General features: G+C 44.1%; 2 protein-coding genes across 3 annotated transcripts in view; one reads left to right on the forward strand and one right to left on the reverse strand.

Moving 5' to 3' along the window:
* Window positions 1-6,726: 6,726 nt before the first annotated feature.
* Window positions 6,727-10,539, reverse strand: LOC307089863 (putative endonuclease 4). 2 transcript variants are annotated; one of them, XM_079756329.1, is made up of 7 exons: window positions 9,803-10,539; window positions 9,503-9,712; window positions 9,048-9,230; window positions 8,376-8,507; window positions 8,002-8,106; window positions 7,717-7,846; window positions 6,727-7,514 (listed from the first exon to the last, which is right to left on the reverse strand). In XM_079756329.1, the coding sequence occupies exons 1-7, from the start codon at window positions 10,104-10,106 to the stop codon at window positions 7,454-7,456; spliced, it is 1,125 nt and encodes a 374-aa protein (XP_079612455.1). In that variant the 5' UTR covers window positions 10,107-10,539; the 3' UTR covers window positions 6,727-7,453. The 2 variants fall into 2 exon arrangements, with proteins under 2 accessions (XP_079612455.1, XP_079612456.1); XM_079756330.1 differs by lacking the exon at window positions 8,376-8,507.
* Window positions 10,540-11,350: 811 nt separating this feature from the next.
* tnrc6ba (trinucleotide repeat containing adaptor 6Ba) overlaps window positions 11,351-12,123 on the forward strand; it is a gene marked incomplete at its 5' end in the record, with an annotated part of 15,149 nt that continues 14,376 nt past the window's right edge. Inside the window, 1 exon segment of the mRNA XM_079756831.1 lies at window positions 11,351-11,361. Within this exon segment, the coding sequence (XP_079612957.1) occupies window positions 11,351-11,361 (11 nt within the window).

Consider the following 12,123-nt stretch of genomic DNA (forward strand, 5'->3'; position numbering starts at 1 on the left):
AATATATGGCCTGTCAAGCCCTTTGAGACTATAATTGTGATTAAGGGCTATACAAATACAATTGAATTGCATTGAAAATCCTCTCTCAGGGAAGTAGTTTTATGACGTCCTTATCTGACCTGCTGCCAGCGAGCCATTCAATATCATGTTTGCTATCACTTACCAGAGTAGATTAAATAGTCGGGCTATTTCCTCACTCCATTAAGGTTATTCTGCGAATAGGGTGGGGGAGTTATGCAACTCCAATACATATTTTGAGAAGATAAGGTTGTTTATATCCTCCATGACCTGCAGAAGGTCATGCAAGGTTTAAGCTCTTGCGGTTGTTCTGGTTTTCTCCTGCAAGATACAGAAAAGAGAACAGAATAGGTAAGATCACAGTTATAATAATTATAATCTCTGAAATAAAAACATTTGTGTACTTGTGTGTTGCTTAAAGATTTCCCACACAGACACGCACCCATGGACCTGCAGACATGCCATGCATACTCACCTTTGACCCCAGACCAATGACTCAATGCGTCATTCACAGCACCATGCCAACACACACATGCATGAACTTTGCTCATCATCAACACACGTGAAGTCATGCAAGCCATGTTCCCAAACACTAATACACTGTAAACACAAACACATTTGCTCTGCTCACAAACAACAGCACACAGGTGCATGTGCTATGCTCTCAAGCACTTGAACACACGTGCATGCACAGTTCAGAAAACCCTTAAACAAACACGTTCACATGCACCATGCTCGCAAACTCAAATGTACACATGCACATGCCCTATGCTCACAAACAGGCTCATACCTGCATGCACTGTTGCACAGGAACACTTAAACACGCACAACCACTTGCACTATGCTCACAAATACACGCATAGACTCGGGGACCCTCACACACACACACACACACACACACACACACACACATACACACACACACACACACACACACACACACACACAAACACACACACACAACCACATATCAGGCTCTTAATTTCTCCCAGGGTCGATGAAGACAGAGGTGGCGCAACACTGATTAGCTTCCTGACAGCAATGACCGCCCTGGTGGACTTGGGGTTCCTCCGGGGGTCTTGGTCTGGGAGCTGGTCGGGGGGATAGAGGAGGTGCCGGTGGTTCTGGAGGGCATCAGGGGTGTGGTCGGTGGTGTTTGTGAGGTTATGTTTCCGTGAATTCTGAGCCGTCAGGAAGCGTGTCTTGGGGACAGGACAATGGGCTATTGTGAGACGGGGGGCTGTATGTCCGCGAGACGCTGAAACAGGAAATACACACCGCCGACCAGTGGTTGTGCACACCCACACACACACACACACACACGTGCACATGCACACAGGAACTTCAACTGACACCGCCAGAGATGTATAGACATGCGTGAAAAATTCTCTCGGGTCTATCTGTCTTTTTGTGCGCAAACACTGCACACACACACACACAAACACATACGACATGAATACGGGGGCGTGCCCGTAAAACATTTGATAGAAGTAGAGACATGACTCTCTACTGAAACATTTGGACCCACACAAACACACACACCAGCAGGGGAAAACCTTGTCCTTGTGCCACATACCTGAGTCAGTTTGAATGTATATCCAGATCCTCTTCTCCGGGTGGTTCTGAAGCCATGGAACATCCTTGCGCTTTCATGTTCCCTCTCCAGGGACCGGCTCCTGCCACATGCAGACGGGCCCGGGAGCCCCGGAACAAGGGATCCTAACAGAGACTCTCACTGTGTTTGTGTGTGTGTGTGTGTGTGTGTGTGAGAGAGAGAGAGGTTTTCAGAGCGTGCCTATCCCTTTCATTTCTTTTGCTGTGGTGACTATGTTGGTGGTGTAGGTGTAGGTGTGATTGGTGTGTTTCCTTGTACGTGAGAACAGTGGTTTGTGTGTTTGTGTGTGTGTGTGGTGCTGATCTATGTGTGTCTTTATAGTATGGCTGTGAGTGTGTGTGCATGTGTGTGTGCATGTGTTTTGCGTGTGTGTGTGTAGTGCTGATCTATGTGTCTTTATAGTATGGCTGTGTGTGTGTGTGTGTGTGTGTGTTTGTGTTTGTCTTAGTATGTGTGTGAGCATGATTCTCCTGTAAGCCGAGGAACTCAGAATGTGACAACAGAACAGAGAGGCTTACACAAACACTAACGTGTGTGTACTTAGTTTCAGCCAATAGCTGGTGTTGTCCAAGACCCCTACCATAGGGGTCAGGTTGTGTGTGTGTGTGTGCGTGTGTGTGTGTGAGAGAATGTGTCTGTGTATGTGTGTGTGTTTGTGAGGAAAGTGTTTTTATGTTTTTGTTTGTGTGTGTGTGTGTGTGTGTGCGTGTGTGCATGTGTGCGTGTGCATGTGACCTATTTTCTTTGTGGGGACTACTGACCTGGAAGACCTAACCCCTGGTTTGTGCTGTTTCAGTGTCTGGCCTGACCTAAAGCCGTGCACACGGTCAAACCCTCACCCCTACCGTGCCTGCACTGGGACAGACCAATGTGCGCTAGACACAGCAGTCATGCACAACAGTAGCACATGCACTACATTCATTTACAGACACATATGTCTCCTCATTTTGGTCAACAAGTGGGCGACAAACTATGCCCAAAGGTGTGTGTGTGTGTGCATGTGTGTGTCTATGCATCCATATATGTCTGCCTCTATCCATCTCTTGTGTGTGTATTTGTGTGAGCGCATGCACATGCATGCATGCATGCGTGCTTGTGTGCATATGTGTGTGTGCATCTATCCATCTCATTGTAAGTGTTTAACATGTTGGCCACACTGGCATCTAAATGGCAGTGTGCGTGTGTCTGTCCGTTTGTGTGTTTGTGACGCCAGCTTCTGCTGTGTCAAAATAGCTCAGCGTGTGGCCACTTGCTCTTTAGAGGAGCCAGTCTAAAGAGCAGGGCTCCCCTTTTAGAACGCAGTGGAGGCGAGGCGTTTTAACTGGCACTGGAGTGTTTTTGGCACACACTTATGGTTTCTAGCGATCTGCAAAGGCCGGTAGTTAGCGGCCCATGTTTTTCTGTGGTGGTGGCGGAGAGGCGGACGTTACCTACCATATCTGACCCTTGAGTATGTTTCAGCACGCGAGTCAAATTCAGGGTCGCAGGTCACATTTCAACGTTTGTTCTTTCTTCAAAGGCTCAGGGAGCGGCGGCCAAGAAGGTGAACAAGGTCACAGAAACAGACGCGGTCCTATAGCTTACCGGGTAGCATCGACACCAGGGTTACAGGTTTGATTCCCACTGGACCCATCCGTACTAAGAAGTGCTAATGGTGCTCAAGACACGCTGGATAAATGCGTCCAGCAGATTGCACATATTCATTTATTTACACTGTGAAGAGATGGAATTTAGAGCGATGCCAGGGCTTACGTCAAAGATGATAATAATAGCCATTCAAACAACATGGCGTCAACACCCTGGGTAGGAGTTTGTTTAGGTCTGGGGGAGTTCTGGTCCTGTGAAGGTCTACAAAAGAGTGTAGAAAAGTATGAAAACGGCAAAGAGACTAGAGAACAGAAAAGAAGAAAAATCGCCGCAACAGCAAACAAAACATATTTCTCTACATATTTCCATCCTTGTTTTTTTCTACATGTCATTGTTTCTCTCTCTCTCCGATTCATTTCTCATTCTGTCGTCAGTCTCTTTCTTTCTCTCACTCTCTCAGTGCATTCCCTCATTCCTTCTTCCCCTCTCTCTGACCAACACTCACACTCTTTCTCTCTCTCTCTCTCTCTCACTCTCTATTTCCATGTATCTCTACTTTGATTGCCTGTCTCTTTGTGGCCTTCAGCCCAGCCAAAAGCGGGTAGCATTTTTTACCCTGGGCCAAGAGCAAGGTACGGAGGACTGTGTGTGAGTGTGTGTGTGCATGTGCGCGTGCATGTGAAGAGGGGGTTACACAAATGGAACAAATGAGACATAGAAAAGTGCAAAGCAAAGAGGGTGTACGGTAGCAGGTCTCCTTATATAGACTATCTGTAGTTTTATAGCCGGATTCAGATCCAGACCCTTTGCCTACACGGCAAAAAGGGGGACTTTCTTTGCTATTGTTTTAAATCCTGAGCCGTTTTTCATACTGACTGATTTGCCTTAATAGCGTCTGTTTATAGTCTTGACCACTCACAGCACTATTGTTGACTATAGACGGAGCACAAAATAGGGCAGAATACACGATATCCAAACATTAAAGGATGACTATATATACAGTATATCCAGTCTCACTTGTTTTCCCCCACATTGTAAGATGTCTCCTCTTGCAATAACGATAGAATCACCATTGAGTATTTGACAAAGAGCAAAGATGTGGGTTCTTCATTTATTTAGTTTTGAATTACTATTAACTTTTGTCAAACAATGCTCATAGAACTGATCGCCTCTTTCCCCATTCCCGTCTTTGTTTTACTGTTCCATGGCAGCCTTTCCCACCCTCGTTGACGCCGTATGAATCAGTTCCTGTGTCAACAAGCTATAAGAAGTTCAATGTTGTAATCAGTGGCCTAAAAATAGGAAAATATACAACGACATGATATTACTAAAATTTCCCCACTGGAAGACTGTATCCATCCCTTATAGGAGTCATCCTGCTGTCACATAGTATACCATTACCTCCACGTGTCATTGTATGTGTGCGCCTGTTTTAAGAGCATAAGCATGTGTGCGTGGGTGTGTGTGTGTGTGTGCCAAAGACTTAAGACATATTGAAACAGAGGAGCCAAAATAGTTATTTCTTTCTTTCTTTTTGGAATCCCCTCTCTCACACACACACACACACACACACACACACACACACACACACACACACACACACACACACACACACACACACACACACACACACACTCCCCCTCGACGATCGCTCCCTCTCTCTCTCTTAGTCATTTTCATTTATTGGGAGTATAACTAAAGCAAGGCTTCTCTTGTCTATCCCCTGTCTGGCTGTCTTTGAGCTTTATTCCCACTCATGATACAAGCGCTTGTAATTTACCGGAGCAATCATGATTAACCCCGCTGAAACTTCTTACACAGAGACAGGGAGAGGCAGAGATAGAGAGACAGACTAATAGAAAAAAAATGTGAGTGTGTTACTAGAAAATGTGAGTGTGTTAGGAAGACCATAGGAAACAGAGAATGAGTTTGGTTGTGAATCAATACTTTTTAAATGTCCATCTCAAGCTACTGCAGGTTTATTCCAAAGCGGCCATCAGTGACCTACTTAAGGATGGATTTAAAAAAACGATGTAAGGAAGCAGGGCAGCACATGTATAGCTGCAGAACCTCATTTCAACCACCAAAGCCAATATATTGATACACTGTAAAACCAAACCGCCCTTAAGACCCTATTATAGAAGTTATTACAGAAACTAAAACACAAGGATATAAACTTGTGTTTTAGTCCAAGTCAAAAGTCTTTGAATTGGACTAGTTTCTCAGGAATATTGGATTATATAATTGCCTCCCCCAAAAACCCACAAGAGACTGGCAAGGGAATAAAGAATGAAAAACAAAACGGCGCGGCGCACAGTATTGTGCTCTAACGATGCACATCCAAGAACTCAACAATGTGATTTATACTCAAGCGACAGGACAAGCCAAATGCAGCTCTTTTGCCTGTGATGAATGTGTTCTTTATATTTGGTGCAGTCTATGGTATGGCGTCCTTGTGGAAACCCGAGCCTCGGTCCTGACACTGTAATGGCCAGACTGTTCTCCGTAGAATCCAGGAAACCACAGAGAATAAAATAAATACAACTATTCTGAAGAAACCGATCAGTGTTGGGAGAGTTCCTTCAAATCTATATGCGCCATTTCGTTTCTCTGCTGTAATTCCCAAGCTTGGAATTTGGAGTCTTGAAACTCTTAATGACTTTATTGTAAATACATTGTTGTATATTATTGTTGTTAGTTTACTTTTGGTTAGCTGCTGGAACAAGGTTCCGAAAAAAGGTTTTCAGGTGAACACAAACCCTTGAAACATTGATCAAATTAAACTTTTGTAATAATACATTTTCCAACCCATTATTCATTTGTAGAATCCTTGAGTGAGAATGTGTTTATAACAGGTATGACCTGTTGAGAGCTCTTCTAAATTTCCGCATTACCCCCCCAAAGTTCATAAATCATTAAGTACCACCGGTCTGCACTGCTCAGAGCGCTTGTTGCATCTTTACAGAGCCCACAGGCATTTCCTGTAGGAGGGGCCAGAGAGCAGAGACTTTCTGGGGCCAGGCACCTCAACTTCCTGTCTCTGTTCAGCTCCCCAACTGAAAGATGTGGTGTTTTTTTGTAACATTCTCTATGCATTTATTTATATCCTTCCGTGACGTTATTAATGACCATTTAAGGGGCTTTTGCCACGAGCTAATGTATTTTTGACGCAATAATTTCATGTCTAACTTACAATATATTTTTTAATTTTGCTAGGTGTGTTTTCAATCATAATCCAAGCAGGCAATTGGAGATAAACATGGTTTCGTCTTGTTTTTAGGACTTTGTATTGTTTTGACTGAAGACCAGGAGATTTACAAAAAGGGAATCCAGTCAGCCAATAGATCTTCTCTTTCGGTGCTGACATGATGCTGTTAAATCAATATCAAATTAGGATCCTTGGAGTGAGCAAGTCTATTCAGAGATTCTCCTTCCTCTCTAATCAACCATGAACCACCTTTTTGTTGAGGACTTTAAATGTTTAAAGAGGGAAATTAATGGCACAGCATGAGGCTATTACTATTCACTACTCACTTCACTAACACACTTTCAATTACAGGGAATTACAGGGCCAGTAGTCCATTACTGCCATTTCACTGAAGTTACATACGCAACACATTGGTCACTACGGCGTTCTTTATTCAAATTCAACCTCATGCTGGCATGAGGTTGAATGTGATACATCCTCTGGTGTGGTTTTGGTGTATGTTAATGTGTGGGTCTTACATGCTAATGTATGTCCCTGTCCCTGTGTCTGTGTGTGTCTGTGTGAAGTCTTCACATGAGTCAACAGCTGAAACAATTAGCTGGTGTTCAACAGATGTGCCTACAGAGTAGTGTGTGTTTTGTTTTTGCTGGTGCTGATAACGCATTAAGTCAAGGCAAATAAACAAATGTCATTGAATTATCTTGACAACAACATTACAGGTGCCCCAACAAAAGTCTTAACATTTCAATTGATATTAACGCTGGTTTCAATAAAATTGAATAGTTCTGGGAGCCTGGAAATGCACATTACTGCTCATCTACTGCCCCCAAGTGGTTGTTTAACAAATATCTAATAAAAATAATGAATTAAACGTTTTCTGTCATTTCAGATTAGGTTATTAACAATCATAAACACCTATTTTTAGGGAACTTTCATAACCTGTCCTGAAAAGATCAACACCTTCACCTGTGAGGTCATTTAGTCTTTATGGTCCCTATGACGACAACCATATCAGGGCTCTTCTTTTATTTGCTTTCAATGAGAGAGTAGAGCAGCTTGATCTGTTCGGCAAACTCAAACCCCGGCCTGTGGAGAGAGGTCAGAGGTTAAAGTGCAATCGAAACCTGGAAAAAAGCATACTGATGCATGCTAAAAATGGCGACTATAGCATACTAAAAAAGCTCATTTCCTTCTCAAAATCACAGAATAAGAGAGGATGGAGGAGACGGCTACTAATCCATCCATTGTTTCCACATCAACTGCAGTTCCCCCCTGCAGGTCCCCTCACCGTCCAGGCGTCTCCAGTATCAGAGGGATGTTGTCCAGTCTGGGCTCGTTGACGATGTCCCGGAAGGCTGAGATTCCTATCTGACCCTTTCCGATGTCTTCATGACGGTCCAGGTGACAGCCTAGCTTACCTGGGCCAAACACACATAGAGAGGTTGGTTGGTGATGCAAATGTGAAAATAGACGAATGGTAAAAAGAACTCTCATTTAGGATGGAATTGTGTGTGTGTGTGTGTGTGTGTGTGTGTGTGTGTGTGTGTGTGTGTGTGTGTGTGTGCGTGTGTACCTTTGGAGTCGTTGAGGTGGATGGCTCTGAGGTAGTGCAGTCCCACCTCTGTGTCAAACTGGTCCAACATGGCCGACACTCCTCCCACAGCCGCCAGGTCGTATCCTGGAACGTCCGACAGATTTCATCATTATCAAGAAATTAACAGCCACAAAGTTGGTTTCTAACCTTCACTTGGAAGCTACAAATGATATGCAGGGTATTTCTGTACCCTTTTTGTACCAGTATTTCATAACTTATTCTGCCAAAAGATCCATCAAGGCAAATTCATTGATAGAGCGCTCTATACACACACACACAAAGGTCATTCAGAGTGCTTAACACAGGCAGAGATCCCATTTTAAGGAGGTGTCACGTGGATTAGACTGACGAACCGGCTGCGAAGGCGTGGCAGGTGTCCAGACAGACGCCCACCCGGCTCTGGTCCTGGACCCGCTCTATGATGCTCCTCAGCTCAGAGAACTGCCCCCCCACCGTGTGACCCTGGCCACACATGTTCTCCAGCACTAAGGTCATAGGATGAGGGAACAGGAATTTAGAGGGGTGGATCAAATAATTAACTGGACCCCCTTGAGCCAAATATCCACCTACTTAATAATGACACGCATCTATATCATGGATGATTCATATTCAATGACCACATCACCACATTTTGTCACAATGGATTAACGCCTCTCTTCAATTTATAAACAGCAACTTCATGGCAGCAATGTCGTCTCCTGATACACATGAACTAACTCGCCAATTCAAGTTCATACTCCCTTTCAAATCATTCGATGGGAGATTTAATGTGATTATAAAATGCCAATTTGGATTAAACCTAGGTATTATATTCAAATACAAATGTATTCTACTTCTTCAATCAATCATCAATGTGAATTTTGTTGTTGGGTGGGATGTATAGTGTCTGTCTGACGATGCTGTTTGTGAGCTCTTCTGAGAACTGGCTTGCATAGATGCATTGGCCACACTGGGCCACTGGCTGGATTGTGAAGTTTTGGAGGGAAAACATTATATAGCGGAGGATATAAGTGACACCAGCCTACCGGTGACCACAGCAGGAACCTGGCGGTGGGCGTGGTCGACGGCCCCAGCTATCCTCTGGATGCACTGATCCATGGTGATGGTGCCCAGGGAGGAGCCGGGGTGGAAGTTGTAGAGGCTGAGGCCCAGAGCCCTGCAGCGGCCCAGCTCATCCACCAGCATGGCCTGGCTCTTCTCATAAACATCTGGGAGGAACAATGGATCACACTGATTGATGAGATGGCAGCATGAGCCGGTTATAGTCATCGTGGTTATAGGGAGTTTGATGTCAATTTTAATGTATATTACTTAGGACAGATGATCCTTGTTGTCCTTGTTCAGGCTGAAGTCATTCAATTTAGATATTAACGGAAATTGTAAGATGATAGGATAATACGATATGTTTAATAATACAGACGGAAATAAATACTTTTTTTCTTTTTAGGGTTAGTTTTTTTATGCTGTATTTTCTACAAACCGTCTTTGGGAGATCCACAGTTCATGAGGTAAGAGCCGTGTGGTAGAATGTGCGCAGGGTCGAACCCCTGTTGAACGCACAGCTCCTTGAACCTCCCCGCCGCTGACAGGTCGAGAGCAGGCCTCTTCCACGACCGCTGGGAACCCAGGAACAGGGCGAAACTATGTCCCCCCATTTCTGTGCAGCTTTCCACCGATTTCCATATCCCGCCTGGATCGGCAGAGTAGATGACACTACAACGATGTAAATTTGTAAATGAATGTCAGTTATTTATGACGACTGACGTCACCGTGAACCTACCTTGTATGCCAACGTGCGCTCCGATGTATTTATTACTCGGATGGCTCTGCCGTTTGGTCTGACTTCCCTCGGCCCGTTTCTTCGCATCGGGCTCAACTGTTGGTGTCGAGTTCTCTCCTTCTGTCCCCGAATCCAATGAATCCTCCACTTTTCTTTTCTTTGCGGCTCTCTTTTTTGGTGGCATGCTTTGATTTTTATAATACACTTCCCGTACAGCAGCTATCGCAACTGGTAAAATATGTAATTGGAAATTCTGATGAATAATATAATTGAACGCAACGGACGGGATCATGTGGAAAAGCATAAATCGGCCAACGCGTTTGATTTAAGTGCGATTTAAAAAAGTTAGTGAAGGTCAAAATAGCGCCTTTCTTGCATCCCTGCTGACAGCGGACAGCCAGTCAGAGCCCGTCCACGCAGCTGCTACGAGCTGCCGATTGGAGACACTTCATGCTGAGCAGCAAAATGGCCGATCGTCAACCGACTGACTTCACAGCGCTTTGAAATTTACATTCTTCTGCACATTAGGTTTACATTATAACAACGCTAGTACTTATTTACAAAAAAGGATTAAGCTTGTACGTAGTCTAGTTCACTATCCGCCACTTACTTGATGTATCTGCTCAGGCGTGGCTGATCTTGTAGCCGCGACGAATGCCTCAAAAAGCTAAGAAAAAAATCGCACTGAAGCACTTTAGCCAGCTAGCTAGCACGCTAGCTGATCTTCATATGTGATTCCTGTGGTGAGTAACGACACATGCATGCCATTTAAATGCCTCACGGTGTCATGTCTGTTTTATTGTCGTAAATTGCATGGATAGTCTTGACCTGACGCATGATTACCGTTTTATGTGGATGCCGTTGCAAACCTAAAAGGCTAGTGCGTAAGGCAAGAAAAGCTAATGCAGTTGACCAGCGGTGCTAATGTCAGTAATGTTGCTAACGTTAAGAGCTAAAGCTGAAATAACATGGGGCTATTTAGGCAGTTGCACATATGCTAGCTGGATTTTCATCACTATCGCGACAAACTGCACTCTTATTTCAATAGTGTATTTACGAGCACAACAGCCGTGCGGTGTTGTTTATATTTTGTGCGACGAAGGGGGATTCGTTCGCCGTCTCTTAAGTCTAGATGTCAGTTATGCTAAGCTAGTTACCAATTTGCAGAGCTAGCTAGTTAACCTAACCGGTGCAGCTGTTGGGGATCCTGTTGCTCTTTTCAACCTGCAAGGGTAGGAAGCGGTTGTGGTTCAAATCTCGTCGTTAGTATATTCTCGGGCGTTAACGGTATTTTTCGGGGCACGTCGACGGGCAGGCGACAGCTCCTGCTTGATCTGCGCGAGCACCCATCCAACCTTTTACAATGATGCCATCATCACCATACAGCCATTGCAAGCTCGTACTGGTTGTCTGTATCGAAATAACAAGCACATATCAATAATGGTTAACCTGCTTACTGCAGTATTTGAAGGTTTGGCCGGTGTAATAAAAAAAAGTGAGGCCATCAAATTTGGTTGCCCTAGGGGTCGCTGTTAAACGCATCATGGTATGATACACAGGTGAGGGGATGCTAATCCCCTCTGATTTGGTTATGGGATCATGGCATATAATTGGATTAACGTTATAGCACGTTGAGTCGTTTATGTACGGTATGCTCGCATATTTTGGCCCATGCCTTATCAGATTTCCGGATCACAGACCTGTGTTCAATTGCCTTTCAATGAAAACCCCTTATTGGAAGTAGTAGTTTCACCTGTAGTGTTGACAATGTGGCTTAATTTGACAACAAGGCCTTCCTGTATGGATTTGCATGAAACAGTTTCTTTAAAAAGCAGATTTTCACTGTTTTCTTCAAAGTAAGACGATTTTTCTATTCTCATTGTAAGCCAAACAAAACAGTCAATAATTGGTTTCACTCCAATCCAAACAGTGACTCATGAGATGCAACTAAGGGGTGCATGTTAATTTAATGAAGCGTAGGGGTTGGAATTGTAAAAAGAAAAGCAGATTTTATATTGTGACGAATGTCAGACATGCGTATTACTCCTTTTAGTATCTTGTTGAGTATTGGTTTTGAAGAGTTGAATGGGATAAGCTGGATCAGAGTTTGAATCGCTCTTATATGGCTCCATATATGCTTGTTCTACCCACACGCCTTGCAAGTGTCTTGGCTCTAGACCTTAAAGGCTGAACCGTCTTGTCTAGTTTACGGCCTTCATCAACTGCCAGGACATGTTGAAGTACACCAATTCTTCGTTCCGACCAGCCTACTCTTGGCTCTACAATATACCATCCTTCCAACTAAATAGGGAAGGAAGAAA

Source organism: Pollachius pollachius, assembly GCF_949987615.1.
Source record: "Pollachius pollachius genome assembly, chromosome: 19".
In the NCBI taxonomy this organism is placed as follows: domain Eukaryota; kingdom Metazoa; phylum Chordata; class Actinopteri; order Gadiformes; family Gadidae; genus Pollachius; species Pollachius pollachius.